General features: G+C 36.4%; 6 protein-coding genes across 6 annotated transcripts; 3 read left to right on the forward strand and 3 right to left on the reverse strand.

Moving 5' to 3' along the window:
• The first annotated feature begins 451 nt into the window (after positions 1–451).
• On the forward strand, positions 452–1,880 carry LOC114527822 (glutaredoxin-C4-like). Its single transcript, XM_028549524.1, has 2 exons — positions 452–655; positions 1,311–1,880. The coding sequence occupies exons 1-2, from the start codon at positions 485–487 to the stop codon at positions 1,452–1,454; spliced, it is 315 nt and encodes a 104-aa protein (XP_028405325.1). The 5' UTR covers positions 452–484; the 3' UTR covers positions 1,455–1,880.
• Positions 1,881–2,042: 162 nt separating this feature from the next.
• Positions 2,043–6,566, forward strand: LOC114529101 (F-box/WD repeat-containing protein 4-like). Its single transcript, XM_028550851.1, has 9 exons — positions 2,043–2,393; positions 3,007–3,096; positions 3,534–3,855; positions 3,964–4,049; positions 4,216–4,284; positions 5,627–5,773; positions 5,860–5,962; positions 6,068–6,106; positions 6,272–6,566. Exons 1-9 carry the CDS (start codon positions 2,209–2,211, stop codon positions 6,380–6,382), a joined length of 1,152 nt encoding a protein of 383 aa, XP_028406652.1. The 5' UTR covers positions 2,043–2,208; the 3' UTR covers positions 6,383–6,566.
• Positions 6,567–7,615: 1,049 nt separating this feature from the next.
• On the reverse strand, positions 7,616–8,437 carry LOC114527197 (protein shisa-5-like). Its single transcript, XM_028548846.1, has one exon. It carries the CDS (start codon positions 8,303–8,305, stop codon positions 7,718–7,720), a length of 588 nt encoding a protein of 195 aa, XP_028404647.1. The 5' UTR covers positions 8,306–8,437; the 3' UTR covers positions 7,616–7,717.
• A 3,134-nt stretch (positions 8,438–11,571) lies between these two features.
• Positions 11,572–16,021, reverse strand: LOC114525199 (ATP-dependent (S)-NAD(P)H-hydrate dehydratase-like). The gene is made up of 9 exons (XM_028546421.1): positions 15,809–16,021; positions 14,681–14,726; positions 14,374–14,462; positions 14,075–14,183; positions 13,873–13,923; positions 13,394–13,498; positions 13,086–13,209; positions 12,420–12,546; positions 11,572–12,314 (listed from the first exon to the last, which is right to left on the reverse strand). Exons 1-9 carry the CDS (start codon positions 16,009–16,011, stop codon positions 12,161–12,163), a joined length of 1,008 nt encoding a protein of 335 aa, XP_028402222.1. The 5' UTR covers positions 16,012–16,021; the 3' UTR covers positions 11,572–12,160.
• Positions 16,022–16,053: 32 nt separating this feature from the next.
• Positions 16,054–18,869, forward strand: LOC114525176 (ferredoxin-fold anticodon-binding domain-containing protein 1 homolog). The gene is made up of 4 exons (XM_028546402.1): positions 16,054–16,651; positions 16,902–17,061; positions 17,151–18,075; positions 18,524–18,869. Exons 1-4 carry the CDS (start codon positions 16,129–16,131, stop codon positions 18,845–18,847), a joined length of 1,932 nt encoding a protein of 643 aa, XP_028402203.1. The 5' UTR covers positions 16,054–16,128; the 3' UTR covers positions 18,848–18,869.
• A 241-nt stretch (positions 18,870–19,110) lies between these two features.
• On the reverse strand, positions 19,111–21,927 carry LOC114525186. The gene is made up of 8 exons (XM_028546411.1): positions 21,792–21,927; positions 21,193–21,294; positions 21,077–21,100; positions 20,427–20,642; positions 20,214–20,236; positions 20,015–20,135; positions 19,723–19,785; positions 19,111–19,343 (listed from the first exon to the last, which is right to left on the reverse strand). Exons 2-8 carry the CDS (start codon positions 21,248–21,250, stop codon positions 19,129–19,131), a joined length of 720 nt encoding a protein of 239 aa, XP_028402212.1. The 5' UTR covers positions 21,251–21,294; positions 21,792–21,927; the 3' UTR covers positions 19,111–19,128.
• Positions 21,928–22,003: the final 76 nt, after the last annotated feature.

The raw sequence follows: 22,003 nt of genomic DNA on the forward strand, positions 1-22,003 counted from the left end.
GATTAAACTATACTTTCATAGGTAATGCAATGAAATTCGTCAATTTTCGGTGTTCATGACATGACAACAGTTAAACAACAAAATAGAGGAGACAAAAAGAATTGTTCTTCCTGCACTTCTTTTGGGAGGGAGTTGAATACATACAGAATATTCTTTGTGGTAGGGCTGGAAATTTTCCACATAAATGTAACAGGCTAGTCTCCCTGTAGGGCTATTAAGACTTGACTTCAGCAACGATTTGACGGTTCCGGCTTTCTTCGTTAATTTTCCAAAGCAATAACTGTATATTGTTGGAAAATCATTAGGAAGAGCAAATTAATTGAAATAGTGAAAATAGTGAAATTTTTTGCCACCATTTTGTTTTTGGCACCAAAACGTAGTCATTAGACTGGTAGTCATGTGGTCGATTAGTTCCTGTTTAGTTATGAACAGTTAGTCTTACACTTTTATGATACTTACATGACGTTTCGAAAATTGACTAAATATGGCGGCTCTAAATTTAGTTGCAAAATTAATACGAAATCACAAGTTGGTGATGTTTTCAAAGACGTTTTGTCCATTTTGTTTAAAAGCGAAAGCTACTTTTAAAAATGTTGGAGTGTCTGATATGAAGGTTGTCGAATTAGATGAAGATAAAAACGGTGTTAGTTTACAGGTATTTATACTGTAGTGTTCACAGTCATGTATACACAATTTTTAAACGTTCTTTCGTTTAAATTTTCCGAACCAGTCACCTAACGTAGATTAGGACAAGGCCCTCGGCATTTGGGGGTATAAGGAACTGGTGTTCCCATTAGCTTTTATTGCAGTCTCAGTCTATATCAGGAATGAGGATAGTCTGGATAGATGAAGAAACATGATGGTATGAGTAAAACATGATCACTGACAAGTGGAAAACGCAACAGGAATTCACTCATTTTTCAACCGGTCAACCTGGTTCAGCACAATATAAAACCAATGCAGTTATTTGATCACCAGACTGTGAAATGCTCTTTATTTATGTGTATATTATTTCTGTTCACTTAAATTGAATTGATTGTTATTTCAAGGTATTCCCCACACATATTCTGCTAGAATATTGTAAAAAAGAAAGGTTACAGGTGACAAAAATTGACAAAAAATTTGCACTGCCACACAAATATGACATTTTGTCATAGAAATTATGTCTATATCAATTGGTATCTCCTGTGTAAAATTAGCACTTTACACCTTTCTGAAACTAGCAAGTTGTCTTGAAAGACACAAAGTTCAAAGTGCACCCAGTTTACATCCCAAGAAATCTACCACTGTGTTGTTGATCTTAATTGTAGCAAACCTTGAGCTATCTAACTGGTCGAAATACAGTACCTAGTGTGTTTGTTGGTGGAAGATTCATTGGAGGAGAAACAGAAACTGATGAATTACATAGATCTGGGAAACTAACTGAAATACTTAAAACTAATAACATTCTATGATATTAAAACATGTCATCTTGTCATGGTAACAAATATATACACAAGCCTATCAGTAAGGAAAACGATGATTTAAATATCATTTGTTGGAAGACACATAATGAGTTTTAGTTGCTCGTATAATGTTGGAAGTTGTGACAAGTCTATGTTCTTTGTTGTATAAACTTTGGGTGAAATTCACTTGGCTCAATCATTAGAGGTGTGGGCTGTCTTGGAAGACTTGGATGAGGCACAATTGTAAAATCCACCAATTAGCCAAATATTATTGCCATAATCACTGTTTTTTTTTTCAAACAAAGAAATCAAAGGGCCAACCACAACAATATTTGGCTTCTTTTTTCAGTAATCTGGCAACACTGTCCTCAAACTTTTTTTAAGAGAGAATTTGTTTTAGACTAAATTATTAATCAGAATTTACAAATCTGAAATCATGAGATTAATAAAGGTAAAATTAATAACTTGATATCTTGGATGACCATGGTATTTGTATTCAACACTGGTATTCAACCGAATATTCAACCAATGAAAAAACTAAAAGGAAAACGGAAATCAGAATGGAAACAAAGAATAATCAAAGTGGAAACTGTAACCCTTCGGTCTTCGTGACTTCGTATTTTTTATTTCTCTTCTGAAAGGCTTTTTTGATCTTTTGATGTTTGCGAAAAGAATGTTTCGTCTTTTTCGCAATGGAAATCGTGCAAAGCTTTCAAGATGATGCAGTATATACATTAGATCATAATATGAATTTGCAACCATTATGGAAAAGTTGTCGATTGTCGACTTGCCGAACGATGTTCTGCTGGCTATATTTATGCACTGTGATTATAAAACTTTGCTCACAGTAGCACAAGTTTGCAAAATTTTCAATAGATTATCGAGCCATGATGATTTATGGAGGCCAATTTTAGCAAGATGTCTCAATATACCACCACAATTTCAGAGGTACAGTTATTAAAGTACGTCAGTATGACGTCATAAATTACTTTGATCAAGGCGTACACAGGGCTTGCTCAACAGCTCAACTTCTTTTCATATGACTGTCCTCATAGGGGGGTGGCAATGACAAAAAGAGAGAGAACTTTTGAAACGAATGCATAGTACTCTGACTACTCTCGTCCTGTGATTTGTCAACATTCCAAGTTTCCAACCCTAGTTGTTGCCCAACCTCATACACAGGGGTTTTCCCTCAGTTGGTCATTGCCATTTTGAAGGAAAATCTCCTTAGATTGTGGAAGCCCTGGGCGTATTTATGTAATGTGTATATAACGTGATAATGTTACTCTGAGTTACCAACTAGGCAAGCTGAAAAAATTAGTGGGAATTGAATCTGGGACTTTTTGTTAGCTAGTCCGATGCTCTTCCATGTCATGAGCTACCAGTTCCTGGGTCTAGAGGGTTTGAATACTTGATATCCCTTTCAAATATGTTATATGACTGATATCCTGTTTGAAAACTTGATATTGCTATTCTCATTATTGTCAAGTCAGCTTGTCCAGCTTTGGCAACTGATTTTGACAATTTCTTCATTAGCTCAGGTATAGAATTTTACATTCAGCACTTACAGTTTAAAAGACTGCTGCAAAATCTCATTCAAGTGGGTGCATGGTAAATACCATGAGACAACAATGGTCAAATTTTGTGACAAGTAAGCTTTATATAACATATATTTACTTCATTCCTATAGTAAGTTTAATTTGGCATGATTTGTATAAATAAATTTTACAAAGATACCAAAATTGAGGTCTGTAGGATGAATATGGTGCAGCTTGGCAGCTTTCTACCATGTATAAAAACCATGCTATATATTTACCTGTTAATATATGTCAAAGTGGCAACACATTAATATTTCAACTTGGCATTTATTAGTTGACTTTGATGAACTTCTGTAACCATGCTTATTCTGAACAAAAATTTGCCTGGTAGTTCTGGAATTACATGCCTTTCCACATATGTCATAATTATGATATTAGTTCAAGTATTTACTTGACTGATTCAACTTGCTAATGAGTGATTAAATTAAAACTAATGGCCTGTTAATAGTTATTAAAAAAAAACATCTACATACTGTAATCCCATATTTAGGCTTCTTCCTTGGCTTCAACTAAATTCAAGTAATTTATATGTATCGAATGAGAACTGCATCCAAGTGTATAATCACTATCGAAGACAATTGAAAGCAGCAAGACCGGTTGCATCCATCATAGTTGGTGAACATGATGTCACAAGATTTGTTGTGAAGAAGAACCTTCTTGTTAGTGGTTCTAAAAATTATGTCACTGTATGGAACATGAAAGACAAATCATTATCTAAATTGAACACTTTTTTGGGTCATACAAAGTGTGTGTACTGTGTAGATGTTTTTGGCAATCTTATTCTGTCAGGGTCAAGGGATCGCTCTATTAAGGTGATTAACGACTAAAATGCTAAAAACTGTTGTTAGAAAGTATACTGTTTGTTATTGTTTCTACAATTAAAGTAACTATGGTAATTAGTTCTGTGTACTGTTTTATAGATTTGGTCATTAAGCTCGGGAAAATGTCTAACAACCACAAATATTGATGATCCAGTGAGGTCCTTGGCAGCGAATCCATTTCTAGGGTAGACTGGACTACGTTATATTTTGTGTTTGATTCATTATTTAAGATTTAAGCCTATAGAGTGAAGTTAGAAAAGAATTTTGGTAAAGCCCTTAGGGTTGTATGTACGTAGCTAAAAGAGAAAGTGTTGTGTGGGAATGCAATTTTTATCAAACTCTTTTCTTCAGGAGATTTGTCGCTGGAAGTGCAGGATACCTTCCAAGAAATTCCGCATTGAAGCTCTATGATTGTGAAACGTAAGTACAATAATTAAAAGTGCATCCGGCACTGATTTTTACTATCTGGCCAAATTCATATTTCTCGGATAGTTCAAGGAGACCTGCCCCGACGATATACAGTTAAAAATCGAGGTGAATTATTTTTTCGGCTCGCGCGATGAGTCAGTAGCATTTCACATGCATTCAGAGAAATGTAAATACACAGTATGGATAAGGAATAACCAATTGGAAAGGTTAAAACACGAGACCATTAATTGCCGTATTTGGGTAGATAAAATTGTTAGGAAAAAAAGCCTTCAATTTGGGGACACCAAATTGTTTTAATAATTTATTTGAATCGTAGAAAAAATCCTCAACCAGGATTATCACGCTAGGTCTAGATAAGAAAGAGCCTATGGGGGATCTTGGATACGACGTTTACATTTATGAAAAACGTAAAATAAGATATTACTAAACAGTTGTCACAGAATAAAATCGATGAATGAAATCCCGTGTAATTTATGTATTCAATAAGCTTGTTTTATATTTTACCATCTGCAAATTTTATATTAATTATTTATGTTATGTTAATAATTAATCAAATTTATATTTTTGAGTTTTTCAAGATGATACTGCATGTAAATTCGTATAATATCATGCTTACTAGATTTTCCATCCTCACATGCCGATTAAATCTCTATAGTACATCGCGTTCGAAGACTATTAGGGCTATACAAACTAATACTTAGATTGACGTCATTGGAGGTCAGCTAGAAAAAAACGTGCAAAACGAGATATGACAAAATAATCTTATGAAAAAATAATCGCTTGCACAAAAGGCAATCGCTTATTCTTATGTAAAACGTCAGCACATGTCTTCAACGTGATTTAAGTTGCAGTTTTAAATTTATTTTAGCCAATCAGCGCAGAGCTAATCTTGTGAAAGCATTCCGCGCTATAAGCCATGTTTGGGTAATCAGATTCTAGACCTCTAATGTTTGTTAGAAGCACTTGTAAACTCTTGTTTCAAAATAAGCAATGTTTTTATTACTGTCGTGTTTGTCCTTAGTTTGCAAGTGACGATAGGTTGTTTTCGCTGTTAACAATCCACTCAATTTAGGAGACGGCGTACTCAGGACTCGCACTTAATCACCCTTGTTCAACAGCGAATACGCCTTTATTAGCGGATTTTTCCTTGCGGTGCAGTTTTTGATATTTTATTGTGCCAGAAATTGGAACACAAAAGCCTTTTCCAAACATTTTAGCCTTTTTTTGAGGAATAGAGAGGCAGTAAAATCAACAGTACCGCATAAAAATCACTAAATTTAACGATTCGATATGCATATGTTACACCTCACTAAAATATGTAAAAATTTTTCAGTGGTCATCAGTTAAGTGAGCTGATATGTGATAGCACTGGAAGGCGTGGGGCTGGAATTTTAGATCTGAAGTTTGAGTCATCAAATATTTTGTTATCTTGTGGTTATGACACGGCTGTAAGGCTCTGGGATATGCGTATTGGTGAAAGGTTATCTAACGCTTAAATACTTTTCTGTTTTAACCTTTTACACACAGTTAATTATAGAAACTGGAACCGAAAAATTTCTTTGACAGTTGTTGCGTGAAAAAATGGGAAGATCCGCATGACTCAGCGGTGTACTGCATCGAATCGGACAAAAAATGGATGATTTTAAGTGGTACATACCGCTACGGTATGGTACGTAATGATTTTTGATATCATATTGACAGTGTATGCTCATTGCCCACAATATACAAGGTCTACTTTGATACAATATACCGATGACTTTTTTCCATTGCTTAGGTACGGTTGTGGGACAAAAGAATGGATCGATGTGTTAAGGTAACTGAACTTCTTAGGATTAGTCACTGATTTTAAAATGTATCATTGTAATATTTCTTTTTTCTTTTCTTCTTTTCCTGGGCTTCACTTTTTTTCACCACTTAAAGTTTGTGACTCAGGTGTAACGCTACTCGCTGTACTACGGCTGTTATATTTTTCTTTTAGTACTATTATGGAAGTCGACATACAAGGAGCTCAGTGTATTCACTCAAGTTTAACAGTACCAAACTTTTCGTGGCGTTAGACAATAGAGTTAATATCCTTAACTTTGACTGAAAGTAATATTTGTTAGTTAATAACACGAGTTCGTCCGAACTGACAATGAAGTACTTTAGGTAAAGGTATTTTCAGCTTCGAAATACTCCGAAACACGAAATGGGAACTGCAGAACTATATGTGTCTGTGTGTAATTTACAAAAAATGTATTTGCAACATTGTTGGGTAACATTATATCAACGCCAAGAAATGACATTTTATTTGATATGACTAGAGTGCGCGCCATGCTAATCCCTTTTACCAATAACCACCCCTATATATGAACTAACACGAGAATGTTCTGACAAAACCTCCTCTCGGTACTTCCATGTTTGATCGTAAAGAGTTGCGTACGTTTTAGAAACACCTGCGAATCTGGAATCTCGGAAATTTTTAGTACTTTAGTCTCCGGTATGGTAAAGAACTTCGCTTGCGAGATTGCTATGCAGCCGGGCTGTGTGGACGTGTTTTGTGGGTTTTTATGCACCTGAATCCTGAAGGCAGACCGAGTCTTTTGCTGTTTTATAATTTTTTTTTGAAATAAATACTGCTCCCTGCGTGTAGAAAGCACAGTCAATACCTTCGTTTTGCTTCTATTTATTGTAAATTATTAGGTATATTTTATTACAATATCAATGCATATTATTATGCATAACAATATCACTGCATAATAATAATTTTTCATAGAAACGAATAATGTTCTGAACGAACTCATTTTACAATTTCCGGACCTATATTTCAGTTGACCTTTATGCCCTCTCCCTTACATCCACCCGGTTGTAATGCAACCGTTATTTCGTTTTTTTTGCATTGTATTAACCTTTTCATGCTCCTTGAAACATTGTAACCGGCAGAACTAGTATATCTACCATATGATCTGGTGATTTGCCATGAATGCGCATAACGCATGAGTTATTTTGTAGGTTTATCACCACATATAAGTCAGTACAGCTAGCTGCCTTGTTTGGAGACATCGTTATTTTATACATCGCACAAAAAAGATAATGAACAAAGCTGCTATGGCTATGAGGTGCTAGCTGGTTTCACTCACATTGAGACATTTAATATTAAAGATACGCGACTGTGGAATGCTGATAAGCTAAATTATGTGGCTATCAGCAACGTTTCGACATCCTACTTGAGCACCATTAGGGAAGCATCTATCACTAAATTTCACAAACCACTTTTTGGTAAACAGCTTCCATTTATCACATTTTTAAACTTGAATAGTTCTGTGACTAAAAATACGAGTTATCATTTATATATAGTATATTTATAACTTTATATATAAACCGCATATTCAAACTAAGAAACATTTTGTCAATGAAAACATTCAGTATCTCAATAAAACTAATATTACTGCGGATATCCTGGGTTATATGGTGGTGGGTTGCTCGCTTCGTCGTAGGTAGGAGGCGCTGCTGGTGGATACGCAGAGTTTGGTTGAGGAGGGTATGGGGCCGCTGATGCGCCTTGAACAGCGCTAGGATATGTTCCTGGTTGTGGATATTTCTCATCACTAGATGTAGCATTAGGATACTGAGTAACGCCTACCGGTTGCGGATAACCTGCCTGCACACTTGCCGTTGGATAACTTGAAACGCCTGTTGTTGTAGTTTGCGTAGCACGTCCGCCATAACGAATAACAGTCCCTTGACTCCTATTCTGGAAAGGACCACAAGCGCAGCAAAAACACAAACAACATGATATTACTATTCCACCAATAATTAAACATCCGATAACTATTCCTGCTATTGCTGCACCAGAAATACACGATGATTCTTTTGAAATACACGTTCCATGGCAACATTTATCCTCTTCATCGTGAGGGAAGCGTACAATATTACAATCGCTATCAGTGTCACAAGCTGTGGCTAACGTAACAAAATAAACAAAACACAGATATACAAGCCAAAGGTTTCGGTATCTTGTAAACAATTTCATTTCATGGGTTGATAATGAAAGAGTAAACGCTAATGCGAGAAATCTGGCACGAAATCACAGTGTAAAGTGCCCACTGTGTGCCTTAGTGCTTTGAACGCGTTTGAAAATGCTGTGTTATTCCAATGACCAATGTTTTTATGTATGTTGCAATATAATTCACACGGCTTAAGACTGGAGAAGAACATTATAGCTGGAATGACGTCATATGCTTGTCAAAAATAGACAACTGATAACTAAAACGGAAATGTGGAGGCTGGTTAATATTTCCCCTATCTGAATCAAAGATTGATTGCCAACAATTAAATATCTCATTTTTAAACTCTGGTCAAACAGTTCTAAATCAATGCGCGTTGCAACCCTCTCCATCGTTGAAATCGAACCACAGAGAGTTTCAATGTTAACTTGTCACAGCTTTTTTCAAAGCTCTTTCGCAGCCACAATCGTTAGTAAGACGTTTTTGTACGTTAATTATTAACAAAGGAGAGTCATAAAGTATATCAATCTCTTTCATTGCCCACTTTTCTAGCGGAAGTCAGGGCCTTTATTAAAAAATTGTTTAATGGGGGGTATTAAACAAAATGTCCCTACTACAAACTGGTAATTTAAAGAATGTGGAAGTTATAGTGGGGTATGAGAGAGCCTCCTCACAAAATTCTGTATTCTTTAGTCTCGCTCAAATTTTCTTTTTTATGTAAAAACAGGAAGCACTTCCTCCCCCAAATTTTTCTACGGACCAAAAGTGCCCTTTTTGTGACGAAAAATGCCTTTTTGGAGAAACTAATGCAGCTGTAAAAATACTATTTTAAAATCGAAAGCGGCCTTTTTGTTTTCTACGTATGCCCACATACACTTGCCCACATATTTTTGTAGAGATAAATACACACCACACTCAGAGCCGCCCAGAGAGGAGGGCAAAGGGGGAAATTTCCCTTGGGTCCCCAAGGTGATAAGGGCCCCATAACGCCCTGCCCGCACTAGTGGTGTCCTTGCAGCTTTGGTAATGAAACCGTCCCTAACGTATTTTAGCTGCCCCTTTTATTAACCAAACGTGCCCCTGGAAGCTGGTGTCCCCCCCCCGATTCTCTGGATGTTTCCTATGCCCCTGATACGAACAGCAATTCCAAGATGAGGAGAAATGACTGCACTTGCTGTGGACAAGGGAAATATTAACTGCATGTATGATGTATCGAAAATGTGACCGGTTCTACGTGGGAAACCGGCCTTTACTTAGTCGTTATTTTAATTATGTCATCACCGGGATCTTATACATCATATTCTTGCCGGGTAACACTCATGACCGCGCTAATTCGCTGGTGACTGCATGCTTGCATCGTGTGACTCAGTGAGCTGTTCGGTTCACAAGTAGGTCCAGCGCAGGGAAATTTGTATACCTTCCTGACAAATAACGATTAAACGATAGACAACATTTTTATTCAGCAAGTAGCTCGACCAGTTCATACTAAAACCATAACTGGACATATAAAGATCCATAACCGGAGGAAAAGAAATTCGGTACTGACGTTAGTAATCCCTCAGTGTATGTATAGTGTATACGTATAGACGCGGCAAATTATTGTAAGATACAGTTTTCTAAGTTCGTTTGACAACTCATACGAACCGACTGTGCAGTGCTGTTGATACTTGCTATACTGCTTGTCATGCATACTGTAAATCATTTTACTGATCAAAAGAATCTGATCCTATTCCTATAGCCAGTATAGGAATCAGCAAACACATTGTTGGTGGTTTGACAGTTAAAACGAAGCCGGTACGGCAATAGAATTAATTGTTGATATAATGATAGTTGTCATGCAAATGACGAGTGGACTATAGCTTTATTTTGTCCAATACTGGCAGTCAGCATTGTATAGCAAGATAATGAGTACCGTGGCAACTGATCGTTAACTTTAAGCCATCTTTAGAATGCAGTTACACGTTGTGATTTAGTGGCGCAAAACAAATAATCGCCTACGATTTGATTTAAATTGATGTTTTCAACGGAACTTGATCTTTTCACAACTTTTCGTCTTCATTTGAGTGCAGTTTAACTTGTCAGTACACCGCTCGTAACCATACAGCTGATTCATTAAAGGTAAGTGGCAGGAAACGATTGATTTGTTCTAATAATTCTCCGGCTTTAAAGACGAAATCATTAAACACTAGTTCTGATGGTAGAACAGTAAATATTCTGTAGAATCCTAATTGACTAAATTTAAAGCCCCGTTTTCACTGGCGTTCGTTGCCAGATACAAGTATTATCGGCCAACATTTTAGTCGTCTTACTGCCTGGTGAATGGTGTGAGCAATCAATATAGCTAGGTCCGAAATCCCAATTACCAAATGTAAAAGAACTTAAGTCTTAACCTATGATTACTTATCGTAGTCTTACTCAGTTTCAAAAAGATGATGCCGGCCTCGTGTCCTAAACCGACATCGGCTTTCACAAGACGTCTGAGACCCCGTTGCAAAGTGCGGAATGCAACGGCGTGATAGGCCATCGATTTAGTCGCACTTTGAATTCACCTATCTGCATGGTTGGATCTGGACACGCATACGAAGTTATGACTGACTTAGAAAGTTCAAATTTAAAAGCAAAACGATTTGGACCACTAACAAACAAAAAGGTGCTGCAGACTGCTGGCTTCCAACCTTGGAAGCTGAAGCACTCGATTCTTTTTGTTGGTTTGGCAGCAATTGTTGTCTGACTATAAAGTGCATCTAAATTCACTGAACTCGAGCATAGACAAAAACAAAATTGAAATAGATTTCTACTAAGTACCAATAGCATACACTGATGATAGTACACACGTTCTTTTAGTTGTATTTTTCTCCAACAATAAATTTAGCTGCACGGTTGAAATATACATAAATATATCGTCATTAAATAGTCAGTATAAATTTTGCAGGATTCTCCAAAATTTTAACAAATGTCATCAACCGATACAAGCCAAGCTGGCGAGATTCTTGATCGTATCCAACATCATAAGGGGGTGCGAGGAGTTATTGTAGTCAACTCAGACTCCATGTCCGTTCGCAGCACTCTTGATAACTCGGCCACAGTGCAATACATTGGCATGGCTAAAACCCTCACTAAGATGTCACGTAGTCTTGTACGCGACATCAATCCTCAAGATGATCTCACAATATTGCGTGTGCGGACGAAGAAAAGTGAGATTATTATAGCCCCAGAAAAAACAGATGATGACAGAGAATTTCAAGTAATTGCAATACAAGATTACGAGTGAAAATGAGAAATCAAAACATCTTGCCTAAATTTTATTTTGAACACGACGTATATAATCATGAAGCACCTTGATGATGAAGCACCTGATGACACGTTTATATTTTACAATGCATGCATTATCATACCAATGATACCATGATCACAAAATATTGTACATAGGAGCAAACTGTTATCAAATAGAAAAATTTAATTACAGAAAGATGAAATGGTCTCTAATTATCTCAATCATCATACCACACAACTTCATAATTGTTACGGTTGGACCAGTCTTTATGAATAAAACCAATTAAACCATTTTCAGAAAATCTCCTAGGAACCAGTTTCCAATAATGTCACCAGACATTCAATACTGTTTCAGTGTTCAATCGGATACGTAATAGATAACTACTCAGGTATTCATGATAATTCAAACTATCAATAATTACATTATTCCCTTTTTATTCCATAGAATCCTTGCTTCTTGCATTCACCAGTGTAGGCTAACAGACGGAGTAGTTTTTGTTATTTTGACATAACTATTGAGAATGCATTGCTTAATTATAGAGTATACAATTATTTACACAATAAAGGAATGTTTATTGTTTACATTTTAGCGCCAAGCATACTTTTTATTACGAAAACAACTGTTTAAAAGCTTCAGGTATTTCTTCTATCATGTCTGATGTAGTCATATGACGATTCTTTTTTTCAAAGGCAAGATATGAACATCTTCTTGTTAGGCAGCAAGCTGCAAATGCTGCTGATAACGTTGCCTTTAATAGGTGACTAAGGAATATAAAGTAATCATTATATATGGACACTGTAGCTGAGATATTAATGATATTTCAACATACCCAGCAATGGAGGTGTTTGCTATACCTCTTTACTTACCCTTCAGTTTGATTCTGTTCCAAGCCGTGCTTGTACGTCCAATATAAAAATGTTCCCAAAGAACCAGACAAAAGGTCACCTTGCCCTCCACAACGTCTTAAACTTCCTTCCAATTCACACGTTAAAACTGTGAAGAAGACATGCACCATTTTACTCACTTTGCTGATGATCGTATTCACTCTCTCAAAATCATGTTAATCCCTACTCACTCTCTGATGATCGTGTTCATCCCTATACTCACTCTCTGATGATCGTGCTCATCCCTACTCACTCTCTGATGATCGTGCTCATCCCTACTCACTCTCTGATGATCGTGCTCATCCCTACTCACTCTCTGATGATCGTGTTCATCCCTACTCACTCTCTGATGATTGTGCTCATCCCTACTCACTCTCTGATGATCGTGTTCATCCCTACTCACTCTCTGATGATCGTGTTTATCCCTACTCACTCTCTGATGATCGTGCTCATCCCTACTCACTCTCTGATTATCGTGTTCATCCCTACTCACTCTCTGATGATTGTGTTCATCCCTACTCACTCTCTGATGATCGTGCTCATCCCTACTCACTCTCTGATTATCGTGTTCATCCCTACTCACTCTCTGATGATTGTGTTCATCCCTACTCACTCTCTGGTGATCGTGCTCATTCCTATTTGACATACCTTTTTCGCCATCTGAAATAATGTCATGTCGTCCTTTTGCGTTGATTGTGACACCACCAAGAGCCATTGCAAGCTGTTTTACATGGTCAGGGGTAATATTTGATACCTGCAACTCAACTCCAATCTGAAGGAAATTAAAACCAGTTGAACCTGGTTTCCATTTTGTCACGATTTGTCGTGAACAAGCTATTTTCACCGATGTCACAGTCCAGGTGTAAAACTCTGGTATAACCACAATTAAACTCGTATATACTTATCATACTAGGTTCATTTTAAAAGGAATAAAATGAAATTTCTTATTTGCATACCATTTTTTTATACAAACGAATAAATTCCATGGCGTTCGGGGTGAGCACGGACGACGTATATCCACTTATAATATCAGGTTCAGTTGTAATAAGCCATAGGCCATCCTGTGAAAGGGTATTAAAAAAATTACATTATTAAATGCAGCGCTTATAAAAATCAGTGAATTATGGTATTCAGGTACATAATTATCCCTCTCAGTCACCCGGTCTTCAGTGTTTTGGTGTTTGGGAATTCATGCAGTTCCCTGGAGCTCCTAACTTAAGTACCAGAACTGTAAGTCTCCAATAAAACAGCAGGTAGATAGAATAAACTAAAACAATTCTGACAATCGTATGATCTGGATAGTTGGACAGTCAGATACGGTAAGGAACTTCTTATTTCAAGTTTCGAGGTAGAGATCAGTTATTCACCTCTGCAGACGATGTATACAGGTCAAGGCCTGCTGTGAATACCATTTAGAAAATAAGACAAAACATACAGCGTCAATCACCAGTTGCTTTCCTTCATCTCTGGCTTTCATCACAATGTTCTATTCCAAAACCATAACAATAATGATAAAGCAAATGCGAGAATTACATTCATCCAGTGCATACCACACTGGATGAAGTCACAGGCATTTATTTCGAATGACTGTTATGTTAAAAACCGAGCATTAGTATCAAAAAAAAATTCACTATAACCTTCGCTACAGAAAGAATGCGAGAATTTCTTCCTAAACCAGGTCCAACGACTAGGGTATGCAACCGAGGTAACCAATTTACAAACTCGTCCAACGCGTCAACTTCATCCCTACAAAATGGACGAGCCATATCCTTAGGGCAAGAAAATATTTTTCACCAATTGCACGCATTGTGTTCACTAAAATGTACAAAAATGAAAAATGCATCTCGCATATAATGAAATCTGTATGACTTTTGAAAATCTCTACCGACGTGCTGCGAATTTTGAATACGTCACTGACACTGTGCAAGAAACTTACAAAAGAGGATGGACGATAAGTTCAGGGCTGTACGATTTGATAACTTGAGAAGCTTCTGAGGTGCAAAACACGTGTGACAGGTCGCAACCCTAAATAATAAAATATGGATTTGTTCACGAGTGTAGCAGAAATTGTTCATAATCCCTTTGATAAGATTGATTTTCAGTTTTCACCTTTTTGTCAAAAAAATTTTGATGCTCGCGGTATGAAATGTGTCTCAATGCACACGTCTTAATTCTATTACAACAAAACTAAATATCGGCGAGAAGAAAAACCATGATGGGAAAATATGATGAGAGCCACCTACCACTTTCAAAGCTGAAATTGCAGCAAAGTATGGTGCACCTGTGTACCTAAATAAAAGAGCCTTTTAATCTAAGTGTGTAACTATTTTGCATCAAATTAGGATAAAGGGGTTCCTCATGTATGTCAGCCAATACCTCTTTTTCTTTATATGGGCAGTAAAACAGGTTGCATAAGGCATAAAATGTAGTAAATTTACCTGCACACAGTTAGCTAACAGACATGAGTAACCTTCAGATAAACTGATAGCTATCGCGTGCTGCAGGCTTGATGTCATGAGTATCTATTTAGGCAACAAGGATTGATTTAGAGCCCCCTTTGACAGTCCACATCACTCTCACTTAGTTGCTAAGAGCCTGAAAAATTTTATTGCTAAAATCAGCATCAATTACTTTCGAAAGTAGCTTCTGTTCTGAAGTGCAGAGAGTTTATACTTCATGACACATGAATTAGGGATCGTAATCAAGTGCCTGAATTGGATTGTCAGCTACATTATGTTACTAAAATTGGTTAAGACAATGCAAAAAAAAAGAAAATGAGGTTCCATGCAGGGCTTGAACTACCATATCGAGTTTGGCAGGCCTTGACCAGTTGACTACCAGCTTCTTACAAGTACAAAAGTACATCTTACAAGTACATCTTTTTCAATTTTCAATGCACCTTCTCAGAAGAATTCCTTCTTGGAAGGAATACTCAAATTTTCCATTATGATGCCTTCAAAATATTAATTCATGGGAGAATCTTTTAACTTTGAGACATAAACCCCTTGACCCTTATGAAACACCCTCCCCACCAAACAACCCTCTATCAAACAAAAAATGATTAAACAAACTTTGAAAGCAAACAATATGTAAGCACACATCATAAGCACACATCATGATGTGTATGATGGTATGGTATAAAATTGCCTCTTCGTGGAAATTGCTTCCACCTTTGCTTTTGTATCATTACTGAGATGGTGCCCAGTGTTTTATAGTATACAGGCATAGGTTATAAAGATCCACAAACATGATTGCCGGAAAAATAATAGCCCTCCCCTCTTTCGTCACGCAAAAAGAAAGAGAACAGGAAATTAATGTAGACTTTATTCATTGAACATTTTGTTCTGTAATTTATGAGGTCCGTCGCTTACTCTTTTGAGCCTCCAATAACACCAATACGCCCTGCTTGTCCCTTGTATTTTGATTCAACTAAGGGTGGAATCGCTTGCTTTATTGCTTCGAAAACATTTACCGTTTCCATATTTGTGAGGAGCTTTGAATTAGAACTAACTCTATAACAAATATGCCTTTGGTTTTTCAGGCATAATGCTGTAAGTCTTCGGCCACAAAACATAGTCCTTTCTCCAAAGCTGAGTAAAACGTATCCCTCCGGAAATTCAATTAATTTCTTAGCATATAAGGGGGGAGTTAAAAGAAACACGGCTCGGGTAACTAAATAAAATAGCCTAATATGGCCGTTGATGGAGGAGTGGATTCTTACAACTTTCTACGTTCATCGCTCTCTAAAGAAAATCAAAAAGTATTAGTTGTTGGTGCTGGGAACTTTTCATTTTCACTTTCTCTTGCATTATTTCGTGACGAAATAGGTCTCAACACACAACTTGTGTTGACATCCTTCGATAGCAAGGACATTTTATTACAAGACGAGCTTACTTGTCTTAACCTCAAACGTTTGCAAGCATGTGAAAATGTAGAAATCCTACATAATATTGATGCAACGAAGCTTTCAGAATATTTTATAGGCCGAATATTTGGCAGAATTATATTCAATTTTCCCCACACTGGTGGCAAATCAAACATTAAGAAATGTAGAAAGTTGTTAGAAGATTTCTTTGTGAGTGCTGTACCACATGTTGCGTTGAATGGTGAAATATGTGTAACACTGTGTAAAGGCCAAGGCGGTACTCCCATGGATGAACCACACAGAGGTTATGGGAATTCATGGCAGATTGTTGATAATGCAGCAAAAGCTGGCAAGTATTTTTTAAAAATCATATATCACTATCTCCACTACCATAGATAGTTCCATTGGCTGTTTATGTAACCTACCCATGGTTTAAGCAAATCTGCTAAAATTCTTAATTATTTTGGGATTTCTATAGTTGCATATACATATATATGTTACAAAAAGATAAAGATTGTCAGATAGCCTGTATGTCTGTATATATAACTAGAACCAACAAAAAATTGAAAAAACTTACTTCATTTTGTTTTGTTTTCCAGGTTTAGTTCTGAACCAACTTCATCCTTTTCTGGAATCAGACTATGACCAGTATAAGAGTGTTGGGTTTAGAGGAAAGCTTGCAAGAAGCTTTCATACTGCTGGTGGCTTGATTCATATTTTTATTCCTGGTGTCAAGATAGACTCTATTGAAGATCTGAGGTAATCATTACGAAATGGTGAACACAACATTGTTTCAATCTCTGAACATGTTAGTTTGTAATTTGTTCATTTGATTTGTTTTGTTTTAGTGGAAAAAGTGATGATGAATTGTTGTCCTATGTTTGGAAGCAATATAATCAGATCATGAACAATGCACAGTGTTTTGATTCTTCCCATCCCTTTTATGATTTAAAGGATAAGATTTTAAATGTGTTAAACAATGTGACCAATGTTTCATTTGAAGAAATACTGGAAATTAGCAATGACATTTGCAATGTTATTGATCCTGAAGACTTTTCACATCAATATGAGAGTGATCTTAACATCACAGCTACTTACAACAACAAGATATTGTTATCTATGAAAAAAAGTCCATCATTTGTTTTAACTGGTACTGCTTTTACAGGAACAGATGAAATGATTCACGAATTAAGTACGAGTATTACGTATATAGCAATATGTAGGTTCTATGATACCGAGGATGAGAGTAATCTTCAGGAAGGGGATTCAGAGAAAAAAATAATAGTAGATGAGTTGAAGAAAATATTCTCTACGGAGTATGAGAGTGTTCATGAAGTCTCGTCTGAGATAATGGTTAATAATGATGATTCTGCGATTCCAACATGGACAAACAGCACTGACGTTGCTCATTTAGCTCGAAGCAAATGTCAAGTTAAACAAAAATCAGATTTAGAGCATAATTCAGGTGAATGTGTATGTAAGCAGCTTTGCCGTAGATATCTAAGAAATGATGCTCGTATTGGATCTTCACAGCGAATGCCTTTGGAATTTCTTGATAACAACACTGTAAAGGTTTTTCAAATTTCTTCATCTGTGGTTATTATCTGTGGCAGCATCAAACAAGAGATTTTGAGATTCACTGGACACAGACATGGGTGGCTCATCCTTGTTAATCTTGATAATATAGCTGTGATACAACACAATATAACCGACATTCGTCTTCTTTCGTCAAGTATCATTCATTGGGAAAGAAAGTCGACAAAAATTAAGGAGGTGAGTTTTGGTCTTTATAAAGTATACTCTTCCGTTGCGATATAGCTTGATGTATAACGCTACTGGTTGTAGTGCTAGTAAAGAACTAGCACACCGTATATAGCTACATAAGAGGGAAAACGAAGAGAAATTTCCGCTAAGAAATGGAGTAAATATTTTTTATTCTGTGTCGTTGCCTTGATCCTTTTTTTCGAAAATTCATTTTATCGTCCCATGATTTTCATAGTCGCGCCACCTATTATTCTGATATTTGTTGGCTGCCCGCAACTTAATTTTAAAACATGACTGGTTAACATTACTTTGCTTAGCTTAGTTAGCACAAACGTGTGGCGTATGCATGCTCACAGTCGCGTTTTAACTGGTATACGTAAATATCTCAGGTCAAGACCATATTGGGAAAGATATTATTGTATGAGTAACCATAACGATTTATATATTTTTTATTAAGGAAGTTGACCAGGATGAAAATATCACGTTCATTCCGGCGCCAAAAAGCCTATTTCCATCCACGCACGTCCATGACATTAGTTTTTGGATATCGGACGATGTCTCACAAGAACTTTTCTTTCTCACAACAATGGCCTTAACCATGAACTGTGTAAAAGAAATAAAACTAACCGAAATTTATCATGACGAAGAAAAGCATATGTTAAGCTTCAACTATCGCATGATCTACAGTCGTGTGGATGGTCCACTTAGTCATTTGGAAGCAGTAGAATTACAGAACAGATTGAGGCGAGCATTGATTGTGCTAGGTTTTGGACTCAAGTGAAGTATAAGTATAACTGTAAATATTCTATCCTATATCCACTCATAGCTTCAAGTTGTGATTATGATGGTGTAAGGATCGTAGCGATACCTTTGTGCTTTTAACAAAATCACGACTCGCTACAACAAACTCTTCCTGAATTTTCTTGAGTGCGCATGAGTAGCAATAGTAGCCTGAAAAGCAGGCGGGAAATGTTATCTATTGTTAAAAAACCGATTGCATGTCCACCTTGTTTGTGTGCACTGATAGTGTCACTTGACGTGCTAGTTTTATATTAAATCTGTTCACCCTTGCTGGTAGTCATTCTGTTGCCAATTGTAACCTTGTCCATTCCCGTAATTATTACTTGTTTGTTGATTTCCTGCGTAGTAACTTGTTTGTGGAGCAAAACTATTTATTCCTGACATTTGTTGACTATTGCCATAATATGATTGTTGATACTGGTTTCCCATGTCATACAATTGCTGGCTAGAGCCAGTAGTTGTTGTAAAAGCTGCACCTGTCGCAGAGAATATTGTCAGATGATTATTATTAGCGGTTCTAAGCAGTTCATTATCACTGATTCACAGTGACCATTCTGAGACTTTGAGGATAATTTCATATACATAAAAGAAATGATGAATTAACTGGCAGTTCTGAGTCACCAACCGGGTAAACTGAAAAATTTTCCTGAGCTAATTTTTCACAAAGGTAAACATCATCACAATTTCATTTCATATGTACACTGGAGTCTTATGCACTATTACTAACTGGCAGTTATTAGGCCTTATTTGTTACCACTTGTTTCCATTCCCCCATTATTTAATTCCTCGTCACTCTGGCCGATATTTCACTCAGGATCAAGACTAATTCTCCTTTCTAAAGGTCCCCGAATTTACCTGTAGTTGTAGATAGTTCATTTGGCGACGCTGTTGATAGTCTGTCGTCGTCGTTTTGAAGGACTAAATTATAACATAGGTCATAGGAAATAAATAATAACTACAAAGAAACTATCTGTATCTATAGGGTCGCTATAGACTTCGGTATTGGTCATGCAATAGCGACATAAACGCAGGTCTTTTCGTTATTCACTGAATTTTACGTTCTGCAAAACGCTTCAGTGAGTCAATAATGTTATTTTCTAGTAAATGCACGCAGTTAATATGTTGATAATTTTCATCGCAACCTCACCTGTCGCTTCGCTGTCTGGAACACAAGTGGGTCGATTTAATGCATACGCATCTTTACAGTCAGGCATTATGCATTTTACCCGATGAATTTTACATGTTTGTTGAGGTGGACAAGCAAAATTCTAAAAATTATTGGGCATAATTTAGTATACTTAACAATACGATTATTTCTATACTACTTTTAGTGAAAACTGAGTTACCTCACAAGGATCTGGATCTCGCACTAAAGAGAAAATAGTTTAACAGTTAATCCTCATATTTATGTTTTTTACTTCCTTGTCGCAACTATTTTCCAAATTGTGCGCTATTCGGCTTTGCCAGAGCTATGACCCACTAAATAATTATTCACTTGACATAATCGCTAATAAGCCTCATAAACTTTCAATAATTTATCTATATTCAACATGTTTTACCAGTTCGTGTGCAAACCATTCCCCCGCAACGATTCTTACAACATTTTCTATCGGCGTCACAGTGACTGTCTTCAACACATTCACTTTCCAAACACGTTACTTCTTTGTTACCTCCCTTCTTAATTACGATAGCATTGCCAAAATAATTCAGGCGACGATCACGTTTCTGGAAATTACGACTGGGATCTGGACATATCCCCGTGCGTGAAAGGAATCCTGGAATACGCAATTTAATGGTAATATAGAAATTAATTCTCTGCTACAAATGATCTCAGGATTATGTTCAAGATTTTGGCTTTATCCGCAAACTTATTGGTAGGTTTCGGTAACATTTTCATCACTGATTTAAGTGGGTGTCAGATGTCTATATTAATGCGATACATTTTTCGATTTTTTGGCAAATAGGGAATTCGAACGTCGAGGAAATTCTGGTTGATGAATGATAACGAAACTGCTGGGCCGGCTGAGTTTTTTACTCTTCGCGTTTTGTGGATGAAGTCCCTGAAAGTGTCAGGTTGCTCAAGTTTGAACAATGCCGGCCGGATCGATAGACTGATCCACGTCCCAGCGGTTTCGTCCCATTTACCCCTTTATTGGAGTGAACATTAATTTGTTTTTCAAAGACACGCAGAAAATATATTAAAACTTACCTCTTTTAAATCTGTTGACGTTGCCTAAAATTATGTAAATACGTATTATGCAAAAAGAAAATTGTTCTTGAAATTAAGAAAAACGTTCTTTATACAATTTTGTTGTGGATATTTACCAGAAAGTGCCAGTGTCGCTAGGAGATCAAGAAGAAGAAATAGGATTAAGACTTTCATCCTTTGAATAATTTAATTCAACTAAGGACTTGAGGCCAGTGTTTCTAAAAAGTATTAGATAGAAAGAAAAGGGATTATACATTTCAAACGATATACATCAAGCTTTGATAATTTACACTCACTAGCAAATAATGCATATTCGTTGAGGAACTCAACTAACTGTCTTCTTAACGCTTAAAAGATGTATTATTACTGATCGCTTGATAAATGCAATGTGTTATATGTTTTATTTTCAGGGATATCGCTGTCAGAAAAAGCTAGAGTAATCTCAACTGGGAATTGTAGTGTCAGACTACATGCATGAGTTGACACGCCTAATTATTTGTCTCAGGATCAGGACTGTGTAGTGTGTAGTGGGTAGTGTACTAGTGTTGGCTAAACTTAAAGTTGACCACTGCCACGGTAATTCATCACTTCTCGACGAGTATACGACGTGCAATGAATAAATAGTTTGCGGTTTCATTACAATTCATATGCTTTTAACCTTGATTGGATTTAATAAGCAATAAAAATCCGTCTATTATTATGCTGTATTTTTTACCTGCAATTTGTTTCCAAATGAAAATTAAGGTTCTTGAATCAATACAATCCCCGAGTCTTCAGCAAAACCAAAGAAAATTTTTGAATTTATATTAAATACATAAAAGCTGGAATATTATAATATTTACAGTTTTACGATTAGGATTTTTTATGTGAAGATAGAAATTTTAGTTGATTACATCACGGTCCAGCTTTCACATCACTGGCTGATAT

The sequence above is a fragment of the Dendronephthya gigantea genome, unplaced genomic scaffold (genome assembly GCF_004324835.1).
Source record: "Dendronephthya gigantea isolate DGI-Jeju-01 unplaced genomic scaffold, DenGig_1.0 000001F, whole genome shotgun sequence".
NCBI lineage: Eukaryota > Metazoa > Cnidaria > Anthozoa > Malacalcyonacea > Nephtheidae > Dendronephthya > Dendronephthya gigantea.

What these genes read in the sequence shown, in the direction of transcription:
- LOC114527822 (XM_028549524.1), top strand. Translation starts at nt 485, where the DNA reads ATGGCGGCTCTAAATTTAGTTGCAAAATTAATACGAAATCACAAGTTG. An exon ending in AAAACGGTGTTAGTTTACAG is followed by an intron (nt 656 to 1,310) that starts GTATTTATACTG and finishes TCTTAATTGTAG; the next exon opens with CAAACCTTGAGCTATCTAAC.
- LOC114529101 (XM_028550851.1), top strand. Translation starts at nt 2,209, where the DNA reads ATGGAAAAGTTGTCGATTGTCGACTTGCCGAACGATGTTCTGCTGGCT. An exon ending in ATGGTCAAATTTTGTGACAA is followed by an intron (nt 3,097 to 3,533) that starts GTAAGCTTTATA and finishes TCCCATATTTAG; the next exon opens with GCTTCTTCCTTGGCTTCAAC. An exon ending in CAAGGGATCGCTCTATTAAG is followed by an intron (nt 3,856 to 3,963) that starts GTGATTAACGAC and finishes ACTGTTTTATAG; the next exon opens with ATTTGGTCATTAAGCTCGGG.
- LOC114527197 (XM_028548846.1), bottom strand. Translation starts at nt 8,305, where the DNA reads ATGAAATTGTTTACAAGATACCGAAACCTTTGGCTTGTATATCTGTGT.
- LOC114525199 (XM_028546421.1), bottom strand. Translation starts at nt 16,011, where the DNA reads ATGTTTTGTGGCCGAAGACTTACAGCATTATGCCTGAAAAACCAAAGG. An exon ending in GTTATTGGAGGCTCAAAAGA is followed by an intron (nt 14,727 to 15,808) that starts GTAAGCGACGGA and finishes TCTTTTATTTAG; the next exon opens with GTACACAGGTGCACCATACT. An exon ending in GCATTCTTTCTGTAGCGAAG is followed by an intron (nt 13,924 to 14,074) that starts GTTATAGTGAAT and finishes GTTTTGGAATAG; the next exon opens with AACATTGTGATGAAAGCCAG.
- LOC114525176 (XM_028546402.1), top strand. Translation starts at nt 16,129, where the DNA reads ATGGCCGTTGATGGAGGAGTGGATTCTTACAACTTTCTACGTTCATCG. An exon ending in TGATAATGCAGCAAAAGCTG is followed by an intron (nt 16,652 to 16,901) that starts GCAAGTATTTTT and finishes TTTGTTTTCCAG; the next exon opens with GTTTAGTTCTGAACCAACTT. An exon ending in AGTCGACAAAAATTAAGGAG is followed by an intron (nt 18,076 to 18,523) that starts GTGAGTTTTGGT and finishes TTTTTTATTAAG; the next exon opens with GAAGTTGACCAGGATGAAAA.
- LOC114525186 (XM_028546411.1), bottom strand. Translation starts at nt 21,250, where the DNA reads ATGAAAGTCTTAATCCTATTTCTTCTTCTTGATCTCCTAGCGACACTG. An exon ending in TCCAGACAGCGAAGCGACAG is followed by an intron (nt 19,786 to 20,014) that starts GTGAGGTTGCGA and finishes GTTATAATTTAG; the next exon opens with TCCTTCAAAACGACGACGAC. An exon ending in TGAACTATCTACAACTACAG is followed by an intron (nt 19,344 to 19,722) that starts GTAAATTCGGGG and finishes TCTCTGCGACAG; the next exon opens with GTGCAGCTTTTACAACAACT.